The sequence below is a fragment of the Eulemur rufifrons genome, chromosome 7 (genome assembly GCF_041146395.1).
Source record: "Eulemur rufifrons isolate Redbay chromosome 7, OSU_ERuf_1, whole genome shotgun sequence".
Lineage (NCBI taxonomy): Eukaryota > Metazoa > Chordata > Mammalia > Primates > Lemuridae > Eulemur > Eulemur rufifrons.
Genome location: NC_090989.1, coordinates 240319268 through 240343351, shown reverse-complemented (window position 1 = coordinate 240343351; position 24084 = coordinate 240319268). Strand labels below are relative to the sequence as shown.

The 24084-nt window shown below is 40.2% G+C and overlaps 1 protein-coding gene across 2 annotated transcripts in view; it reads left to right on the top strand.

Annotated features, from left to right (window-relative positions):
* The window catches only part of SLC24A2 (solute carrier family 24 member 2), a 219830-nt gene that overhangs the window by 122912 nt on the left and 72834 nt on the right, over nt 1–24084 (top strand). For both annotated transcript variants that reach the window (XM_069474239.1, XM_069474238.1), the window contains exons 2-3: nt 14668–14706; nt 17337–17445. In XM_069474239.1, coding sequence (XP_069330340.1) covers nt 14668–14706; nt 17337–17445 — 148 coding nt within the window. The remainder of the gene's footprint in view (nt 1–14667; nt 14707–17336; nt 17446–24084) is intronic.

Below are 24084 nucleotides of genomic sequence, written 5' to 3'. Positions count from 1 at the left end.
GGGTGATAAAGTGTGCCCTTTCAAATATCTTCTAGATTCCAAAGGGTGACTATCTTGAAAGCATTAAATCAGTGATTCTAACCTTTTTAGGGTCACAACGGAAGCATCTGATAGAAGCTGTGGACACTCTTCCTCCTGCTCCCTAAAAATTCATAGACACACAAAACTTGACACACAGTTTCAGAAATTTCACAAACTTCCTCCCCACCTAAATTTGGGCTGTAGAGCCCAAATTAAGAACCGTACCACTACATAACACTTGTATTTATAAATGTCTGTGTGGTCAGTATTGCCCACCAATAAGCTAATACCAAACAAAAGTCAGCAAATGAGTACTTGTGTCTAGAGCAACTTTTCTTTAATAAACTAAAAGATTTTTGTTGCTCTACTCTCATGGGTTGGTAGCAAAGTAGGGAAGGGTCTATGCTTATGGAGCTATAAATATTAAATAAATAATACTACCCCACAAGCTGGCTTCACTCATTTATTGTTCTTTTGCTTTTATGTATTCCACACCTATCCTCATCAGTCTTAGCAAATAAAATACTTTGTTTTACATACACTTAATAGCTAGCCTTGGGAACAAAAGTATAAACACAAACAAAATTGATCATGTTGTCAAAAAAAAAAAAACCACCAGTAGAAGGTTTTAACCTGCTAAGGCAGGCAACATGTTATCTATTATGTACATACAAAATTCACACATGCATGCGTGCACGCACACACACACACACACAGTTATTTTGATTATGTTGGAGAATGCCTGTGTCCTTAGAAAATAAACACAGGATCAAGATACCATGACATCTGCAGCTTACTTTAAAATTATTCAGAAAATAATTATAAATATAGACATATATTGATAAAGCAAATACAGAAAATGTTAATGAATGTAAGTGCTAAAAATATGGCTATTCTGAACTTTTCCTATGTTTGAAATTTTTCATTATAAAAACCTGGAGAATGAACACATACATATTATTTTGAGAGAAATGTCAACATATGCATTCACTTTGGCACTAGATTTATCAATTGGCAAGCGTCATTTTCCCATAGGTCCAGTATATTTTTCATTGTAATTTAAAATCCTGTCCAAAGATATTCAGTGTTACTATAATTTAGAAAATAGTAAACCTTCAGTGATGACTCATGCAATAGTATATGATTATTATCAGCATTTAGGATGCTCTCTGGGCAATAAGCTTGTGTTGTGGGACCTGCTACAAAACAAAGTATGCAGAACAATCTAGAGAAGTTCCCAGTGGCTAAAGCCAAGATTTCAGAGCCAGCAGTAATTAGGGGGGGAAAAAAGCTTTTTCTAACGGGATATTTCTTGTGTCATTTTCCCCTAATTCTGCAACAGACTTTTTATTCCAACACTGAAAATAGTGCTGAATATTTGGGTGCTGACTATACTATCAGTACCTCCTGGCTCCATTTGACAGTAACGCAGTTAGGATTTCCAGAGTACATCTTTTCCATTTCTGTTGCTGTGAGGCTACATCTGTTTTCAATAGCACACAATTTCCGTTGTGCTATTGACAGATAAAAGATAAGATATGCCCTAGGAGACCACAGCTACTGTCTGGAACCAGAATTTGTATTTTAAGCCTGACCCTCCAAAATCATCAGTCCATTACTCCTTCATCAGCAAAAATGGAGTGCTGTCCTTGCTTAATGGCAGATCTCAATTTCATCTCTATTTTTCTGTTTTACACTTTATAAGATTAGATAAATCTTGTTTTTGCAAGATTAGAAGGATGGATGACATTGAAAATATATATGGTTTATTTTTTTAATCATGTACTTTCTGTTCAAAGCAAGGTTAATAATTAAAGCTTCTGGTTTTCTTAAATAGTTCTGTGAAGATGAGATGGCTTCCATTTTCTGAATAAATTTTGTTCTGTCCTGCATGGAGGGTGAATTCAAAGTGTGTTTCATGTTTGCTTGGGGAATGCAAAGAGAGTTATGCCTTGGATCAGGCAAGTAGAGTCATAAAGAGCATGTGATTTCAAGTTAGACTGCCTGCATTTCAATCCCACCACCTTCCACTCTACCAGGATCGCTTTGGGCAAGTTAGTCTACCTCACTCAGTCTTTACCACTGATCTTTAAAATGGGTATAAGAGCAATTGAACATCATAGGCAAAAAATGGACCATAACCAAAATCCATACCTAATATAAAAATTAACTCAAAATAGATTGTAGTAATAGATATAAAACATAAAACTATAAAACTTCTAGAAAAAAATAAGAGAAAATCTTTAGGACCTAGGACTAGGCAAGGAGTTCTTAAACTTGATAGCTAAAGCTGACCCATAAAAGGAAAAATTGGTAAATTGGACCTCAACAAAGTTTAAAACCTTTGCTCTGTCAGAGACCAGGTTTAGAGAATGTAAGGACAAATTGCAGATGAGGAGAAAATATTTGCAAACCACATATCTAAAAAAGGACTTGTATCTGGAATATACAACAAAACATAATGTTAACAAGACAACCCAATTAGAAAATGTGCAAAAGATATGCACAAACATTTCACTGGAGAGGATAAAATGACAAGCATGTGAAAAGATGTTCAACATCATAAGCCATTAGAGAAATTCACATTAATACCCCAGTGAGATATCTCTGCACTAGTAGAGAATGGCTAAAATCAAAAATAGTGATAATATCAAATGCTGACAAGAATGCAGAAAAACGTGATCATGCACACATTGCTGTTGGGAATGTAAAATGTTACAACACTCTGGAAAATAGTTTGGTGGTTCCTTTTAAAACCAAAAATAATCTTATCATATGACCCAGCGATTGTACTTTTAGACATATATCCCAGATAAATGATGCTTATGTTTATGCAGAAACTAGTATGTGAACGTTCATAGCAGCCTTATTGATGATAGCCCCAAACTGGAAACTATCCAATGTCTTTCAGTGGATGGGTGATTAAACAAATTGTGGTATGTCCATACCATGGAATACTACTAAACAATAGAAAGGAACAAAGGATACACACAATCACTTGGATGAACTTCAAGGAATTTATACTCAGTGGAAAAAGCAAACCTGAAAAGTATACATACTACATCATTCCATTTATATAACATTCACAAAATAACTTAATTATAGAGATGGATAACAGATTAGTGGTTGCTAGGGGTTAGGGATGAGGGGAGGGGATGGGTGTAAATATAAAGGAATTGCACAAGGGAGTCATGTGGTGATGGTACAGTTAAGTAGCTTTATGGCAGTGGTAGTTACATGAAGCTACATGTGTGATTAAATTGTGTAGAGCTATACACACACCATACACAAGCATGGATGAGTATATATATAGTTGGTGAAATCTGAATGATATCCATAGATTATACTGATGTCTGCTTGCTATTTTTGATATGTGCTATAGTTATGCAAGATGGTATCATTGCTGGAGGCTGGGTAAAGGGTGCACAGGACCACCCTGTACATTTTTTTTGCAACTACCTGTGAATCTATAACTATTTCAAAATAAAAAGTATTTTTGAGTGTTTCCTAATAATACCTGCCAACTAGGATTATAAATGAATATTTAGCACAGTATCTCAAGTGTAGTGAGTGCTCATAAAGGTCAGCAAGGATTTTATATATTAACTGCTGCTGTTGCTACTTAAATGTTGCTGTTGCTACTTAACTGGAAGAACATGTCTTAGAAGAGAGATTTTAACTAGAATATAAGCTCTATGAAAGCAAGGATTTGGACTGTTTTGTTCACTGTGGTATCCTTGTACTTAGAACAATGTAGCACATATAAGGTGCTCATTAAACATGTGATGAAGAATGAATGAGTGATTTTGAGGATGCCATGAAGGAGGATATTTGGCAAATGGAACAGAAGGGAGTGATGTAGTAAAATTCAGGGTAAGGCACAGATAAAATGGCTAAAATGGCAATTTGCCTAGACACCTATGAGAGCAAATGATGATGGGGGAGAAGGGAGAGTCAGCTGAGAAGATGTTGAGAATAAGTTTGAATCTCCTTACCCTCCCGTATGCTAAATTGCAACAGTCTTAGGAACAGGAGTCCCCAACCTATGGTGAGTTATATAATTATTTCATTATATATTACAATGTAATAATAATCTAAATAAAATGCACAATAAAAGTAATGCCCTTGAATCATCCCAAAACCATCCCCCTGCCTCCCCGGTCCATGGAAAAATTGTCTTCCATGAAAATGGTCCCTGATGCCAAAAAGGTTGGGGACCACTGCTTAGGAAGATAATTGAGAAGGTGACTGATCTCATGTCAAGCCCCATTGGTCGGTCGGGCTCCTAATTCTTACCATGTACTTTACTTTTCCCAAGCACCCAAGCATATCATGGTCTATGCCCAGTGACACTGTTTCTTACTACCATGTTCTCCACTTTACTACATGGTCACCCTATTCCATTCAGCCCTTCTACCAGCCAAAAGAGATGACTACTTCTACACTTGCCTTAGCCATTAGTATTACAGGTCCAGTTGGGCCTCCAAAAGAAAGACTGGCTCTCTCAGGTTAAAGAACCCATGCAATAGTGTCTGGGCACAGGGCCCCAGGGACTAAGCCAGAGAAGTTGTAATGATATCACTCTGTATTGGTAAAATAGTTTCTGCTGACTATGACCTAAGCCCCAACTCTGGATTCAAGGACCTCAGTTCTTTTTTGCCTCATGGTGAGTTTCCTGCCTATTTGAGCATCCTCTTTCCTTGCAAAGCTCTAGTCCCACCACTTGTAACTAGCAATCAAAAGATCAATGCTTGCCGAGTATCCGTGGAGTGCCAGTACACTGCTAGGAAAATATGAAATGTAAAGACGTGTAATATGTAAGGCACCCTTCCTCAGGAAGCTGACAGTTCCAAACAGAGCAGGCAAAATGGCAAACACAAGCAACCAGGAAAGTTGTGAAGTGCTGACTCTAGCTAGAACAGGAGTTCAAAGAAGAGAAGCTTGATATTGTTGCATTTCCACAAGTGTGAGGAAAATAGTGGCCTGGTCAGAGCACACATCCCAGATACCTGGGAGGAGAATCATTCGTGTAGCAGAGGGTTGTTAGCAGTATCAGATGCCAAGAGGAAAATGACACATCTCAGTGTTGGGCTGAGAAGAAACCATTTGCCTCCAGCCTCGTTATAGATGAGCATATGGGCTCGTTAAAAAAATATAAGCTCTGATTTAACTTATTTATGATTAAACATGCATTTACTGAGCATCTAGCATCACGATGCCGGGTACAATGGAATAATATAAAATGAAATAGGTGTGGTCTCTGCCCTCAGAAGGGTGCTCAGCAGTGGAAAAGAGAGAGAAGAGACAAGTAATATGAAAGAATGAACTAGGGAGGAAACATGGACACACAGTGTGAGTGGAACGTGGAAGTGGCCAAGCAGTGTTCAGAACGAGCGTGGCTGTGTCCCGCTTTTAATGACTCATCTCCGTGACATGAATGGTTTCAGCTTCCTCTTGGCCTCTCCTGGGAACAGAAGAGCAGATCACAGAGTGAGACCAAGTCTCACCATCAGTGCATTCTCCCCAGAGAATGTCATACGCTTGATATCTGCGCCCTCCATTGTCTTCCCCAAGTGCACTTACATCTGCATTCATATCATTTAATATTCAACTTGGGTTTGCGTGATATTCATTTGTTTCCTAGAAATTCCAAACCTAAAATCAGAAAATCTGGTCTCTGTATTTTTCTGCCTGTATGGAAGTGTGTCAGGGTCCTATCAGAATCAGGTAGTGATATGGTGCCAATGAAATTTCTAGGATCAGAAGTTAAAACGTGGCCGGGCGCGGTGGCTCACGCCTGTAATCCTAGCACTCTGGGAGGCCGAGGTGGGCGGATCGTTTGAGCTCAGGAGTTCGAGACCAGCCTGAGCAAGAGCGAGACCCCGTCTCTACTAAAAATAGAAAGAAATTATATGGACAGCTAAAAATATATATAGAAAAAATTAGCCGGGCATGGTGGTGCATGCCTGTAGTACCAGCTACTCAGGAGGCTGAGGCAGGAGGATCCCTTGAGCTCAGGAGTTTGAGGTTGCTGTGAACTAGGCTGACGCCACGGCACTCACTCTAGCCTGGGCAACAGAGTGAGACTCTGTCTCAAAAAAAAAAAAAAAAAAAAAAAAAAAGAAGTTAAAACGTGATGAAGAATAAATCTGTTGTATTAATGAGATTTAACTGTTTGTATCTAGAAGACCATAAATATGAAAAGATATCAAGATCACACTGTGTTATATTCAAATTGTAATCTTCTGTTCTCTTTGGAGTTCAGGGTTTCTCAATTTTTAAAAATCAGGTCTATGAAAGTTTTTTTTAAGAAATTGACAAAAAACTTAGTTACCAATAATTAATTAAATTATACCTTCAATTTTATCAGTTTCAAGACGCACTTTAAATATGTAGTGCCCTTTGCTCATTGAATTTTGCTACATATTGAGTTTTTATGGACACAATTATGTTCTTTATTTTTTTTTAGTCTTTGCTATATTCTCTTCAAACAAGAATCTGTGCTAAATCCAGGATTAATAAATTAATCATAAAGTATTACTAAAAAAGTGATGGTTGTACCATAGTTAATCCACTTAAGTATACCCTTAAAGATAACACTCAATTTTATGTGATCGAACTGCTACCTACCCTTTCTGTCTAGTTAATTTTGTGATAATAACATCTTTTGGAAAGCAAGCATCATAAGGACAGAGATTTTTGCTAGTTTTGGTCACACCTACATCCCTAGAACCTAGAAGAATGCCTGGCATATAGTAAGTGTACAATAAATGTTATCAGTAAATGTTGTTAAATTAATGAATGAACAGATTTTGTTTATTCAAAACTTACTAGTCGGACTCTTCTGTTGATGCTTCAAACGCTGAGAGTGATTATCTCTTTTTTCAAACTTGTTCTTTCCTTGAAACAAAGAAACAGCACTAGTCTTTCAAGTGTCAGAAATGAATTGAAGACTGGGCACACCCGTACTTCCAGATAAACTAAACAGTACCCCATGGCTGCAGCGATAACCTCCAGAGAGCCCCTCTTTTCCCACCTTCTGCTGAGCTACCCATTCCTTACAGAGAATAAGTCAATTTGATTTAGAGAGAAACTAATTTGCAGTGTTACTTGAGCCTATGCCATTGTGAAGGTCATAAAAAGTGCCTCCATGACTTTTAAGAAACAAAAATAATAATAAAAAATCATGACAATTACAGGTGAGTCTAAATAATAATGCTGGAAGAAACAAAAGACAAGAAAATACCTCTGTTCTTTCTCTACTCTTAGATACTAGCTTTTTGTACCAAATGAACACAAATAAAATCTGTCATTCTAAATTCACAACAATCTCTTGGCAACTATTTTCCGGCCTCCCCTGGAAGTCAGAGCTCATATATTATGGGTTCTTTATATGCATAAGCTATTTTTACTATATTTGGAGTGGTACTGCCTGCAGTCTTCTCCCCACAAGTCACTGCAAGGAAAATTCCACTATCTTGTTTCTCCTATACTCGGGGAGGCTCTGGAGATCAGCTGTCTGAGTCCGTATCCCAGCTCTGCCACTTACTGGCTATGTGACCTTGGACAAATTGTCCAACCTCCATCAGCCTCAGCGTCCTCATGTATTAAAGGGGGCAGATATGACTTTAATACCTATTATTGTGAATATTCAATGAAATATTATATATAAAATACTTGGCACATATTGAGATTTCCATAAATATTATCTGTTATTACTGGAATCTGCCTGATTTGCTGCATATTATTCCTTTGTTTGGCTAGCACCAGCATTTGTTGGACTTTTTTAAAAATCATATCCTCTTGAACACTTTCCTTAAAAGAAGTAAAGCAGTCGAGACTTAATAGATGAATGCATTTGGGGTTCTTTACTAGTGAAAGAACATTTGTGTGACTAATGCCAGAACACCACTAACAGATTGTGTTTGATTGACATATCAAAATTGTTCATTAGCAATTGTGAGAATTGCTCAAGCAATACAATAAAGTATATTAGCAACATCTGGATTTTCAGGGGAAGGCTAGAGATGGCAGTGGTAGTTGGGTTGTTAATTTCTAAATTAAGTGAATGAACACTGGTGCTTAGTATCCCAAGTACAGAAACAGCCTGAAGCCCTCCCACCTCCCTCTCTCCATTTATAAGATGAGGATTATTGTCCTCTATGTACTCACTTAATAAGAAAGGTTAAATAGTCCTCTAAGAGGTGGATTTAAATAATCACCATTACTATTAATTTAGCAGCAGAGCAAGCAGCTGAGGAGCTTTGGTTATTGACACAAGAGCACACAGTTCCCATTCTGCCTGAGTGCTCTCACTCACCCATACCATGTGGTTACATTTTAAGTAGCCACAATTGGTGACCATGGAAGACACAGAAGTGAATCCTGTCCTCAAGGATTTCAGTATTTAGGAGGCTATCTGGAGGAGTTAGATACAAAGCACACCCCATATAGCTTCCCAATTCTGTGAGAGGTACTTAAAGAACTTATAAATTTGCACTAATGCTCCATTGGGGTGCATGAAACAATTATTAATATTTGAGATGCAAGAAAGAAATATTAGAACTTCTATTTGTTTTTATCTTTTAGAGGGAAGAAACTAGTCCATCTTTACTTAATGGTTGACAGTAGCACATAGATAGATACAGATATATAGATAGGTAAAGATTCACGTTACGTTACGTTACTTGTTCAGAATGTTTCTGATAATGGCATATGATAAATAAAGTTTAGAAGACTGACTGTATACACTTGTGTAGATTTAACTTGCCAGTCATCGTCCAGCTGTGCATCCTGAAGTCACCCTGGCCCTTGGCTTGCTCAGTACTCCCAAACTGTATTTCCTAACAGTCTTGCAGTGGATCGAACAGATGTCTCTTCCCATCTGTCCTGAGCATCTGCCCTCTCGTGGGCTAAACTTTTTTCCAAGTTGGGAGGGAACCTTATTTCACTCTTTCTCCAAACCATGACTTTGATTGAGCATACCTCGTGCTCCCAGGTGCTTACGCTGGACACATTCACAAATCATCCCCGTACAGCCCGGCCACCTGTGGGCAGGGAACCTCCTGTCCAAATACCTTCTGGAGGAAGAAAAGGCTCCAGCAGAAATTGAACTCATGACTCGACCTGTGACCTTTCTGACCCAGACACTCCCTGTTTCTACTCAAAAACAACATCCTACCATTTGGAAGTGTTGACCAGAAACCCCCAGAATTTCAGAGTTGGGGTTACAGGGTAGTTGTTTGGTTCAGGCCTGGCTTCTGCCTTCTCTGAATATTCCAGCCCCTGAGAGCCTCCTGTTCCAACCCAGGCCCACTAAGGCGTATGATATACGAAATGCTGACCCAGCCTCACCAGCCCTGTATCCTCTGCACAGTGCTGACTCATGGGACAGGGACATGGTCAGAAGCCAAGTCAAGGAAATATCTGTTGTGTCATCTCCTCCCGCAGCTGCCAGCCTGGGCATGCCAATTAACCGTCCTCTAGTATCCTACACAAATCACCTCTCACCATCCTCATCGGTGAGGTTTTCTTACCTCCCCTGGAAGCCACCCTGTTCTTGAATCCAATTCATGACCCTGAACCTACTTTTGTCATTTAACTTGTTATTATTTTCCCTTGTGTCTGCTAATATTAATAATAATGATAATAGAGCTAATATGTAGTGCTTACTATGTACCAAACATCAGTCTAAGCGCTTTACGTGTATTAACTCACTTAACCCTCACAACCTCCCTCTGAGGAAGGTACTATTATTATCCCCATTTTACAGATGAGGAAACTGAAGCATAGAGAGATTAAGTAACTTGCCCAACGTCACACAGCTAACAAGTGACAAAAGCAGGAAAACGAACCCCAGCAGTCAAGCCCTGAATTCCATCTTCTTAATCACCCTGTGACACCCCTTCTCATCCCGCGTTATTTGTTCTCTTGTACAATTACTTAAAAGGCAAAATGTTCTTTAACTGTCTTTGAGCAATTTCTCTTCTTCTCCTTCCATTTTGGGGGATATCTAGTCTTCTCAAATGTCTTTCTGCTATCCCAAATATTTCATGGTTATGGGGATTATTCAGACAAATGATCAAAAGGCTTTGCTTCCAAAATGTGAGCTTCCATTACCACATTTCTTACTTAGATAATTTCTACCCTTTCCTCCACCTCAATGTATCTCTTTAAACCAGAAATGTCAAGTGGATGTTCCTGCATTCAGGGCTGCCACCTTCTGCACTTCATTAATCTCTGAGATCCTGCGTTACTGAAGGACTGTAAAATTGGGGTAATTACCCAGCAACCAGTTGTAAGATAATTTGAATTTAAATCTCTTAGTGTTTCTTTCCTTAAGAATTAACTTAATCTTTCCTCCCTTGATGTTTTAGGGAGTATGCTAAGACATAGTAAAAGGAAGATGAGTTTCCATCTGATTAAGAGGGGGTAGGGTTTCTTTCCTTTAGATTTTAGTGTTGAGGCCTTTGCACTTTGTATCTAGTCTTCCCAATAGACTTTAGGTTTATTCATCTTTAACCAGGAGAGAGATTTTGAACGTTTTTATTACAGGTAAAGGTATGAAAAGAAAAAAGAAAACATCATTTTACACTTCCATGTTAATTTTTTAAATGAAAATCAGTCATCCAAATCATTCCTTACCCAACCTTTCTAAATTCTAAGACATTAAAATTAATGTCAATTAAATGTTGGATTAATATTTCTAATCATAGGCATATTTGTTTTGGATCACATTTATGACACAATAATTTTACTTTTAAATTTGTTTTTATAGACTTTATAGTGCTTCTGGGTCCTTGGCACAAGACATTTAGGCACACTTTGCAGGACTTGGTGGAAGGTTATGGTGGTGGAAGTTTATAATTGTTACTTGGCTTTTGTAACAAATTGGTTATCATTCCTTTATATCTGATACCAAGTCACTGGCCAGGAAAACCATCCCTTGTTTTATACACTTGTCTTTTGGCATATGAAGTCTTCATGGTGACCCATTTGATTATGTAATTTGAAGGTGGACAATTACCAGTCAAAGTTAACCATGGACATGTTAGTATCCTTTTGCTGAGTGGCCTTGAGGTAGCTAAACTGCAGTGTTTGCCTAATTTTTATGGGGGGTGGGAGGTAGTGGAGGCCTGTATATGGTGAAAGGCTCTATAAAAAGTTACATCAAAACTACACTTTGTAGTCAGCAAAATCGTTTCTCAACCAGTGGCTTTTGAGAGTCAAAGGAAGAAAGATGATTTAAGGACTTGAGAATGATTTATAGCATTAAGAATGCTTTCTAAATGGGCTGTGCATTTTATTATCTGGGGGAAAATGGACACTTACAAAACACCTATCAAATAAGTAGCAAAATTCCTACGTAGAATTGGGATTTCCACCAGGAAGGACAATAGATATTAATAGCATCTTCAAGTTGCTCAATTTAAGTGCAAGTACCATAAGACTAACTTGGAGTAATTGGTGAAGGAGCCAGTTTAAGTTGAATAAAGATTTGAATTACAGAATACTTTCTTGTAAGGAAAAGATGTATGACATACATTCTGGCCTGGTAAAAGTCCTACTTTAGGAATGCAGAGGAGAGTCTGTGTTGGCCCACCAAATCCCTAACCTGAGACCTTTCCAGATGCACTATATGAATTCTCTTAAATAATCCTCAAGAATTGCTGTGTATGCTACGGATTGGCTTAACAAGTCTTTCCCATAGCTGACATAGCCTTTGAACTGACCACCAGGAATGGGACTTTCATGTTAGTACAGCCCAAATAAGTGGTATCTGGGTGTGTTTAAAATTAAGGGGATTGAAAAGCAAAATGCATAAGAAGGCCAAAATTAATTCTTAAAGTCCTGTTAGTCTTCTTTTGAAGAAGTTGTCTTCTATAACATCCCACGGGTTAGAATAAACTTGCCAGATGTTCAATGGCCCTGAAAATAAACTCGTGACACTGAGGCCAACCCCAAACCCATTGGCTATACACATTAGGATCACTTCTTTGTCACCACGACTAGTTACTTCCAGCGTAATTAAAACGCCGTTAAAATAGGATTCCTAACGTAATCAGCTGCACATTGCCAGGACGGAGAAGCTGCTTCAGGATGCAATTAGAGCCAGGCTAAGTCAGGAGAACCTCAGGAATTATCAGTAGATGTAGGTGAGCCCCCAAATGGCCAATTTCCACCACATCACACTTCTCGTCTCTTTTGCAACAGGGAGTAAATGGAAATTAGAGGGGCGGTTTAATAGCCTCAGCTGCCATTTGTGTATATACCTAAATTTACATGTTATAATCTAATGTATATTCATGTCTGCAAATCACATTTGAAAGAAAACTAATGATATCAACTCTGCAGACTTTAAACAGCAGGAAATTTTATAAAGGATTTCAGACCTTTCTCTGCACTTAGTTTGTTCTTTGTAGCATCTACGTACAAGGCATTTTTCTTCCACTTTTTATGTTTTATGATCCTCCTTGCTTGTGAGAGAAGAAAAGGAAGTCAATAGAGTAGATATTTTTTCTTGCTTTCAAACCAAAAAACAGGTTCAGATATTTTTTTCTTCTTTAAATAGTTTCTTTAAATATATTTTAAAAATTCAGACTCTCAGCGGGTGATCTCTTTGCTCTTCTCAAGCCTACCCTTTTCTCCCTTTGGTTTTATGCTGCCCCTTCATGTGCTGTGGTATCACTGTGGTATCAATCCTGGCTCGTAATTATTTGTCTCCCATTTAGCCACGAGGTGTAAATTTGCTAACTGAAAAGGCGTGCTCTGACAGTTAATCTCGGTGTATGTCGAAAGGCTGAGCTCGCTGCATGGGAAAATTTCCCTGGGGGATTGCTCTGTAGACTGTGAGGCCATTTGTTGAGCTGTCTGATGCGGAAGGAGAGAAAATGAAAGGACCCGCCAGAGAGACGCAGGATCATACAAGGCCTTTCAGAGCAAAGAGGGAAATCAAAGACCACTTCCAGCCCATACCAGTTCTGCAAGCGTGTTCTTGGGAACTAGGGCATCGGGGATATTTTCCCATTAGTGTTTCTAGAGAAGTCACTAAGGGAGAACCCCAAATCAGAGGGTTATGGCAAATTTAGTGATGGCCACAGACTGTGCTCAGAAATTACCACCAACCCAGCACCCTTCTGTCTGTGTCTGAGACTCACAAGTTCTTCAAGAGCCTATTAAAATGCTTGGAACCAGAAGGAAAAAAAAAAATACATTGGTTGTGACTCCAAAATCTAAAAAGGTATCTACAAAAATCAAGATTATTAAATGTTTAATTGAATGTCTACAAAATATTTAATATTGGCCTCACTAAGTATTAAATTTTGTCTTCCTAAAAATTCCATATGAAAACAAATTATGAATTCAGTTTTTTCACTTTCCAAGATTTTGAGCGTGCCAGGCATAAATTAAATGAATTGCACATAGCCAATAATTTGAAATTCAAAATTGTAAGAATCCTTTCCATTTTTTTCAACATGATAATGTATATTTTATGTGAGATGTGGGAGCATCTTAAAGTCTTTATATGAGATGTGTGGTAGGACCTAAAAAAGAAAGCCTAGAGCACGTGAAGGTTTCAAAACAGTTCTTCTCCAAGCGCATGATCATTCCTGAAGACAAACATCTGCTCAGACCCAATGAGGAGGACCGCAGGGCAAGACAGGGGAAAGGTTCCAGTTTGTTGTTGCCAGCTGCACCTGTAGTTGAGGTGAAGTGACCTAGGAAATTCACAAAGCACCTGTACACCATTGAGAAGATCACAGGACGGTGCCCCAATTCTGTTAAAGAAGGAGAGCTCACGCTGAGTCCAGGAAGCAAAGCCATCCAGTTGGGCCATGTTGGTAGAATTCCACGTCCCCTTGTCTGCGCCATGTTCTCTCCCAGCAGATGACCGAGCCCTCATGTGCCCTTGTGTTCTAAGCAACATTCCCCAACTTGCAGAGATTTCCATTTTTAGAATAGAAGACGTGAGGTGGCAGGAACAGGAGAAAAGGTGGATTATCTGAATTCCACGTGTGATGATCCTAGTCTTTGATTCGGTGGCCTAACTTCTTCAGGCTTTATTTTATTCGCCACACACAGGGCAATGAATTCAGACTCCCTCCAAAACATACAGGAAATGACATTTCCTTGCAATCCTAACCCCCAACGATAAGCACTAATAATAACACTTTGGTATAATTCCTGCAGAATTTTTTTTATTTACTGCACTAAAGCATTATTATTTTCTTTTATGCAACAAAACAATAATAAGTAAGGTTTTTAAATTTTTTTTCACTTAACAATATATCTTAGATATTTTCTATGTCAGTACATGTGAACTTGCCTCATTCATTTTAATGATCATCTGGTATTCCACAGCATGGCTGGGCCACAGTTGATGTAATTGCTCTGTATAGCTGGGCATTTGGGTTGGCCATTCAGCTTTGACCTTTTAGGAGAGTGAATCATATGCCTAAATAAACCATTATATATTGACTAGAAATATACAGCGTTGGCCCCTGTTTTGGATTAACTCATCCCAGTGCAGAACGAACCAAATCTTTCTCTGTGCTGATGCTTGTTATTAAATGTAAATTCTGTATGTGATTCCTCATTTATTTATTTATTTATTGTCTTTTGTTTCTGTCTTTTCCTCTTATGCAGTCATCTGCAACCAGGGACAACGATGAACCGGCTCTCCCGGTAGGAAGCAGTGGCCCTGTCTGTACCTGCTTGGTGCCTGTGGAGTGTGGGGCTGGTGGAGGGTTGGGGGGTGGGGAATGAAAGGCTTGTGTGCTCAACAAATCATCCTCTCCCTTGGAATTCTTAAATAGTCTAACCCCCTGGTGTGTACGTATATGCTGTCCTGTAATTAGCAGTTTCTAAAACTGTGTTTCAAAAGTTTGAATTTTCTCTTCCATTTGACATGACATTTATAGGAGTTGAAAAAGTGAGACATTTCCAAATTGTGTTCCAAGGGATGTTGAGCTGATATTTGGGGATACTGTTGGATCTAATGCTTGATGCCTGTTTTCTTTGTGTATCTGCATGCACATACTTTTTGACTGGAAATTTCTTTTGGGCCCATCAAAAGAAATGCTGCATGAGACCTATATATTCAAAACATATATATATAATGCCCGAAAGAATGCTTTAAGTTCTTCTGTAGGTATAATCCTCTTCTAATAAAGATCTCCACAGCAGAGTTCTTCCAGTTTCCAAGAATAAGGACTGTAGTAACAGTGTTATGACAAATTATTATCAATAAACACATTTTCCAGTTCCTATTCAATTAGCACTTCACATTTTATATTGTGCAGCTTGCAAAGGAAATGACCTTCACAGTTTTTGTGTTCAGCCATCAAACAGTGATTGCATTTCTACTCTATTCAGGTCTCCTAACCTTGCTCCTAAAATATTTTGAACCTTAATCATCTGAATACTCTATAACTAAATGACACAATGCATTAAAAAATGTTACACTTTTAAGGCTAAAAGGGTTAGCAATGAAGATACATATGACCTAGTCCTTCCTCCTCTAATGCTCAGAGCAAAGATTTCTAACATTCCTTGAGAGTCCATAGGATATACCTGGTCCAGTAACAGGCTAGGGGTACAGACCCAGTCTTTTCCATTGAGGAGCTATATTCTGGCTCACCATTGAAACAATGGTAATCCCCTCTGATTCTTCTCCAACCCTATTGAATTGAGAATATGATTTCTAATGTAACATCAATTATAATACAATCACACTAAGAAAGTCAGATTTCTCCATGTATCTCATGGTGAGATTTTTACCCATACTTCAAGCTTACTGCAGGTTTCCTGTTTGTCTCCAAATGTGTGGACCATGATTGTTGACAAATATTTTACAAAATAAAGGACCTGTAGGCAATAGTTTGGAAACACTTCCCAAGTTAATCAAGTTAGCCAGATTTCTATAGTGTTCGATTTAGTGGTCTAATGTGTATCTTGAAACCCTAAAGGTGAGCTGACCTAGGATGTAGCACTTTCCAAATGTATTTGATCCTGGAGTCTCTTACTGGACATTCTTAGGGATGCCCCCTTGTGGGTCTGGAGTATGATGGAATATTTTGGAAAACCTTGTATGTCAAGGGATGGAAGATGTAATGGAAAATGGTATTTTATTTTTACCTGATCCCAGAAAAATTTCATGCCAATCTTTAGCTCCAGAAGTTCAAAAAGAAATTAACTCCCTTACATTACAAGACCTTCCTCCCCCTTAAATCTGTGTGTCTATAAAGCTGCACTGCCTCTGAGCATCTTCCTCTGTGATAATCAGCACAAAATCATCCAAGGGGGAAAAAGCAGTTCCTATTCAGGATAAAAATCTGTCAAAATACAGAGGGCTTGAAGATTTTTTTTAGATTGTTTGCTTTCGAAGATAAAAGAAAAAGAGTTTGTTGGTAACCATTTCTCTAGAAGCTTATTCTTATTCTCTCACCTATCAGTTCCATTTATTTGACCAAAAGATCACAACTAGTAGGAGTTTGTGCAAAAGAAAACCCCCCCCTTGAAGTTAGGAGGGTTCTCCGTGGATTCATGATAAGAGGTTCTATCTCTTTGAATCTCTCTCTGCATAGACCATCCTACTTTTTGAATTCGAGCTGTGGTCCCAGTCTAGAGATGGGTGAGATGATCCCTTGGGAAGCAAGGAGAAAATATTAGCACCTCTATCGTTTACTTTCTTTTATCATTCTTCTTAGCTTCTATTTTTGGAAATGTTTTTATATACTCTTATTTTGGTATGCATGTCTATATAGATGTGGATATAGATATAAATAGAGCCATAGATGTGGATATAGATACATATTTACACTCTTAAACATTTATTGATAGGATGCACAATCCAAAAATGTTAGAGACTACTCACTAGTTCAGATAGCCTTTGACAAAAGCAGACCTGAGATCCATTCCTGCAGGCTCTGCTCTTTGTCTATGTGACTTGGACACCTCATGTCACTTCTCCAAGATGAAGCTTTCTCATCTATCTAAAGGGAATAACAGCAATATCTACTTCATAGGGTTAATTTTGAGAATGAGATAAACCAAGAGATGTGAAGCATATAGCATATTCCCTGGCATTTACTAAGCTCTAAAAAAAAATGGAAGCAATTCATTTATTTAGTAGAAAAGGATGTGAGAAAGCCATTCACTCAGGGGGTTTGAAATGTACTTTGGAAAGCTTTGGTTCTAATCGTGTGTGATCAGGTGACAGAAATGAGTGGCCACCAGACTAGGTGAGGATCTTGTTTATAATGCACTTGCGTTTAATTTCTGAGACTAATCACGTCTTTGGTTTCTCTGCCCAGACTAAGCCACGTCTCCAGCGGGGTGGAAGTTCTGCTTCCCTTCACAACAGTCTCATGAGGAACAGCATCTTCCAGCTCATGATACACACCCTCGACCCGCTCGCCGAAGGTAAGCATCAGGCTTTGATTTGGGAGCTTGTTTCGGGAAAAAGAGAATGTCAAACGGCTTCTCTGCATAAAACACACGTATACGATCGTCACACACACCTGACAGCATCGTCTTGTTTAGCATCTGCCAGAAGCAGCCCTGGCCCTTGGATGTGCCTTATCTGTGACAGCTCAGTTCATGGTGGCTAGTTTTCGTACCAGGAGTAGGATGCGGTGTTCGTGTGCTGATTCTGTCTCTTAACGCCTCTGGCATAAATACAGTGTGTTATGATGCAGAGAGGACAAAAAGGTTTCCCTCCCTTCCAGCTAGAGAAATGGTTCTCTCTTAGTCATCATTTCTAAGTTTCAAAACAAAGTCGTGTGTGAAGATAAATTATGCGCCCTAAAAAAGAAAGAGAGAAAAAGAACTGCACGACTTAGGAGGGCCATGAGTAGTTTGGGGAATGATGTTCACTGCAGGACATTGACGTTGTACCGATTCTTTGGCAGTTGGAGGGTGGGAGGTGAGCGCCTATGCATTCAAAGAGCTCTCTGTCTATGCTAACTGCTTAGGATCAGTCATTGGAGACCCAAAGTCCTGGTTTGTTCACCTCCCATGATAATCTTATGAAGCATCACAGAGAATCCAGTATCATGTGCTTCCAGTTTTCATCACAATGAAGACAGATTTACCGTGTTTCTTCAATTGCATAAGTATCCTTAAAAAATTAATTTTTCAATTAGATAGGTATCTGATGTGTCAAGTAAATATTAGCTTTGCCACCAATAAGGGGTTCAAGTAAACCAAGTCTGTTCTCCCTTCATCCTTGGTCCTTATAATCAGGCCTGATGTTTCATGGAAGCTGACAGGGATCGTGGAAAGAGTACAATCTGGGGAACAGTTATGTGCCACTGAACACATCCAGGGAATGTGATTGTCAAATCATGTCACATAAATCAGATATCTTACCCAGTATCAAGGCTTGCTAAATAATTTCAAGGGTACAGGCGATCAAGAGATTCATACGATGTAAAGAAAAACATGGGACCCCAAGGGTGGATCCTCAGGTCCTATCTTTTCTCACTGGACACACGTCTCACCCAGAATAACAGGTGAGCATCACAGGGTCATCTCTCACTGCAGAGCACCGAGCATTTAGTTAGGAAACATCTCCCTGTTGTACTCCAGAGAGGTGTATAGCTGATGTGATATTCTCCAAGGAGCCCTGCTTCATAGATCCTGAGATCTATGCACTAGAGCCAATCCTTAGCCGGGGACATCCTCAACATCATTACTCCATCTGCCCAGAGGTCCATTTGGCAAGGAGATTATACCTGGTCACCAGCCTTCTTTTCTCTCTCCCAGAGTGAACACCCAGGGGAGGGAGTGAAAGGATTGCAGGCCAACTGCTTCACCTCCTTTCTCCCTGCCACTAAGCAGTTGTGTGACTTTGGGCAAGTTAGGGTCTCTCTAGTACTTGGTTTCTTCATCTACAGTAATAGTTATCTTTGGCACCTTGCGATAAACTTATGCTTCACAATAACACTTCATAGATAACATTATTGTTCTCCTTTCATAGAATATTGTGCCACCAACATAGATCTCATATTTATCTACTGTGCTCCCTCTGCCAACACTTTATTTTAAGCCATCTTCATCACTTGCCTGGATTCCTACAATAGCTTCCTAGCTGGTCTTCCCCTTCTTCCATTGCCTCCACCTATATCTATTATCAACACAGCAGCCCAAATAATCTTCCAAAAAGGAAATCAGGTTGTGTCATTACTACTTATAACCTTCATTGGCTTCCCAGGGCTCTTAAGAAAGTACACAAAATCCTTACCATGGTCTACATGATTTGCCTCTTGCTCCAAATTCAATTACACTCATTTTGTTTTAGCCACACAGGCCTTTCCGTCCTCAGATAACTCTTCCCTGCCTCGGGGTCTTTGCATGGGCTGTTCCCTGCACTAGAACATTCCTTCTCCCATGCCCTGCCATGTTTCCTACTTACTCCTTTCCATTCTTCAGCACCCTGTCTAAATGACACTTCCTGACCATCCAGCATAAATCAGGGTCCCCAATACTCATCTCTCAATGAACCCTTTAATTTTTCTTTATTGCTCACATTACAGTTTGGGTATTTGTTTATTGCCTGTCTCTGCCAGAATACAGGAAATCTCATGAGAGCAGGGACTCTATTTTATTTACTAGTTGTCCTCAAAGCCTAGGAGAGCACCTGACACCTGGTAGTTGCTAAGGCTCAGAAAGATTAAGGTACTTGGCCAAAGTCATGATATTGACTTGAAATGTGCACAATTCTAAAGCAGCACAGGTTTTTTTGTGGGGTTTTTTTTTTTTTTTTTTCTTGAGACTGATCTTGCTGTCACCCAGGCTACAGTGCAGTGGCATCAGCCTAGCTCACAGCAATCTCAAACTCCTGGGCTCAAGCGATCCTCCTGCCAGCCTCCCGAGTAGGTGGGATTACAAGGGCACACCACCACACCCGGCTAATTTTTTCTATTTTTAGTAGAGAAGGGATCTCACTCTTGCTAAGGCTGGTCTCAAACTCCTGAGTTCAAGCGATCCCCTTGCCTTGGCGTCCCAGAGTGCTAGGATTACAGGCGTGAGCCACCGTGCCAAGCTGAGCACAGGTTGAACATAGTCGGTGAATTATACCGTGGCTGTTTTGAGCGACCTTCTTCTCCACCCCATTTCCCTGGGGAACCATATAAGAGAAGAAAGGAATGATTTTATCTGTTCCAACTCAATTATGAGCAAGCCACTGAGTATCTTTATTTTTAGCAAGGCAGTGTTATGTAGTAATTAAGAGGACAGACTCCAGAACCGGACTCTGGGTCCAGATCTGGGTTCTGCATTTATTAGCTGTGTGACTTTGGACAAGTCACTTAACCTCTCTGTACCTTAGTTTCTTCTTCTGTAAAATCAGGATGATTTATAATGATGTCTGCATCACAGGGTTGTTGTAAGGATTAAAAGAGTGAATATACATAAAGTATTTAACACACTGCCTAGCACATCATAAGTACCATATGCAGGTTTGGAATTATTCTGCTTCATCATTTTAAAAAATAATACAACACATATTCTTAAAAATTCAAAGTATTCAAAAGATTAGGGTGAAAAAATTCTTCCTCTGCATCAACGCTCACCCCCAACTTTCTCCAGTTCCCCAATTCTTCACAGAGGAAACCACAGTTACCAATTTCTTGAGATACCTCCTGTATTATTTCATATGCAACTCTGTGTGTGTGTGTGTGTGTGTGTGTGTGTCCTTGCCCACAGATCTCAACAATCTAAATTTCTCTGTTTTTCTGTTTGTAGGAATTCAGTTTCAGGTAGGGCTTGTTTTTGTTTTTTTCTTTTTGGAGAGGAGGTTATGTTTTGTTTCTGTGAGATAAGAGAAAGTAAATCTGGGTCGTCTCGGAGTTGGGCCATCAGTGATTTTCCAAAACACCTGGCCCTTGCGGAGCTGTGCTACAATTAAACTGTTTGTTCCTGCTGTAGCAAGATGTGCCTTCTGAATCCGGGCACCTGCTTTCAAGGTGAAACCTCTCCCTGGAAGATGTGGAGGGCTCCAGTGGTGTGAATCTGAGAGAGGCTGAGAGCCATAATCAGCTCTGGTCTTGAGTGATTAGAAAATATGAAAAGCACTTCAATGCTTTAAAATTGCTCCATAGCACGCGGCCAAGAAAACAGATTGCTCTGGTATTTTTCCCCCAAAATTCACAATCATTTTCCATTCCGAGAACAGCCCAAAAAAATTAACCCACAGCTCTCAGAAATAGTCGTTTCTCTTTTAGTTTGCATCTAATCACTTGAATTCACACATCCTCATGCCAAACTGCCACCTTTTAACAATGTGGAGCAGGCAGGTTACATCACCAAGTTGACAGCCTGAACCCTGCAGTAGCTCCCCTGTCACACTGAAGGACAGTTCGTGGATGTTACCGGTCTTCACCTGGCTGAGCAATGCATTGGCATCACTGGCATACGGTCACTGTGCACAAAGAGAAATATTCGGATGCATTTGAAAACATCGTCTAGGACAGACGGCCTATGGAAACACATTTCCTTTTGTCTCATCTGTGCCACTCAGGTGTCTTTGTCTTCCAAAGTCCAGTGATTGAGCCCTTGCCTAGAAGCCTTCATTGGTGGTTGGTTCAGCCTCCAAGCCTGAGTCACAAGCTCCAGCCGTGTTTGTGTTTCAGTTTTCTATTGACGTGCGACAAAGCACCCCAAAACTTAGTGACTTAAAACCACCACCCTATTATTATCGCTGATGACTTTGTGGATCGTGAATTTGGGCAGGGATCACCTGGTTGAGTCTTCTGTTCCATGTGGCATCACTGGCGGTCACTTGATGGTGTTCAGCTGCTGTGGGTAGCTTAGAAGGTTCAAAAGGGCCTCACTCCCGCGTCTGGCACTTACGAAGGCACAGCTGGAAGGCCGGGCTCGGTTGGGCCCCTCTGACTCTCCGTGTTTCCTCAGGACCTTTCCACGTGGATGGACTTCTTACATGGTGGCTAAGGGGTCCAAGAGCAAACCTTCCAGGAGGCTCAAGTGGAAGCTGCAAAGCTTTGTGTGACCTAGCCTGGGAAGATGTGCCTTCTACTGCGTTCAGCCAAGCGGTCACTAAGGCCAGCCCAGACTCAAAGGGAGGTGAATAAGACTCCCCCTCTCAATGGGAAGAATACGAAAGAATTTGAAACCACCGTTAATCTAACCCAGTCTGTCTCAGGGACACACAGCACTGATTGGTTCATCTGTCCATTGTTCCTTAGTGTGCTCTGGGCAGACCACACTGTGTGGAAGGGACAAAGCCAGCCTGCCTAGGGGAAGGTTCAGTCCAAACAAAGCTGAGCAGTGCCTTTCCAAGGACAAAAACGTCTGAACAGGACATTGTTCATGGGAAGAAGCAATCTACCTAAGGCACAGACAAATGGTTGGAATAAAGATTTTGTCTCATTTATAGGAAAGTCTTGGGGAAGTAGAATTATCAGTCTTTGAGATCACAGCATGGCAGTCTGAATTGATCTTTCTAATAAATTCAGTGTCTCATATTGATTTTAACATTTTCTCTAAACAAGCCATTATATTTACTCAGGGGTACATCTTTATGAACCTAAAACAAGGATGCTGGATGTTGCACTTTTTGAGTGAGAAGTAGCTTCAGCTATCAATTTGTCTAATGATAATACCACCAACCAACACTTGCAGAGTGCTTACCACAGGCCAGGCACTACGCTGAGTGCTCTAGATAAACCATCTCATTTAATCCTTCCAGCAGCCCTGCTCCATCATTCAGAGGACACTGATGTGTGAAGAGGCTTTGTCTTCCCTCACCAATAACACAAGAAGTAAATGGCAGAGACAGAATTTGAACCTATATCTGCCTAACTCAGAGTCTGTGTCTGTAGTTCTTGTGCTATTCTGCCACCTCGTGTAACTTCATGTCCAACCCAGCACTCCTTGTTTTCCTGGTGTAGACACCAGCCTCAATCCTGGGAGCTCTGACCTATCCCTGGACTAGGGATATTATTATTATTGTTATTATTGCTACTACTTAGGAAGACTTGAAGTGCCTCCTTTGCCAGAGTTTTTAAAAAGCTCTCCTTTCCTCTGGTTTGAGACAAGGAGGAGGAAATAGAATGCTGGGGATAAAGATGCACAGGGTTGACCTTTGGGGGAAAGAGGAGCATAGAAAAAAATGGTGATGTCTTCCCTCTCTCCACCCTTGGAGGCCTGTTGGTCCTGTGCTTTGCTGGTTTCAGTTCAAGGGAGTGAGAATTGCACAATGTTTGCTCCTGTAGCCCAGGCAGGACTCTCTAGGCAGGACCAGGCCATTCATGTCAGGCAGGTATATATCTGTCTCCCAAAGACTGCAGAGACCACAATCTCTTCTGGTGCTCAATCACAGTCACCATAGTCAAATGACTATTAAAAATTCAGGGTAGGCCAGGCGCGGTGGCTCACGCCTGTAATCCTAGCACTCTGGGAGGCTAAGGTGGGTGGATCACTTGAGGTCAGGAGTTCAAGACCAGCCTGAGCAAGAACGAGATCCCGTCTCTACTAAAAATAGAAAGAAATTAACTGGCCAACTAAAAATATACAGAGAAAAAATTAGCCGGGTGTGGTGACACATACCTGTAGTCTCAGCTACTTGGGAGGCTGAGGCAGTAGGATCGCTTAAGCCTAGGAGTTTGAGGTTGCTGTGAGCTAGGCTGACGCCACAGCACTCTAGCCCGGGCAACAGAGCGAGACTATGTCTCAAAAAAAAATTCAGGGTGAAAATTACTACCATGACCAAAGAGACAATAAAACTGAGACAAATGCAGGAGTGGAGAGGCAGAGATGGCTGACTACAGACATCATCACCAGATTGTCTCAGAAAGAAGAAAAAATTTTAGATGAAGAAAACATTGCCCAGGTGTGATTCTGAGGAAGAAGTGCCAGAACCTACGGGAGACCCCATGGGGAGAAATTGTGGAACAGAGCAAGATGTCAGCAGAGATCAACCCCCAAAGAATCTGGAGGCCCATGGAAAGGGTAGGTGGAGGTGTGTGTTTTTCCTCCCCCCACACCTCTGGCAGACTGCAGGCTCACGAACTGTTGGGCAGCTTCTCTACCCTCACAAGC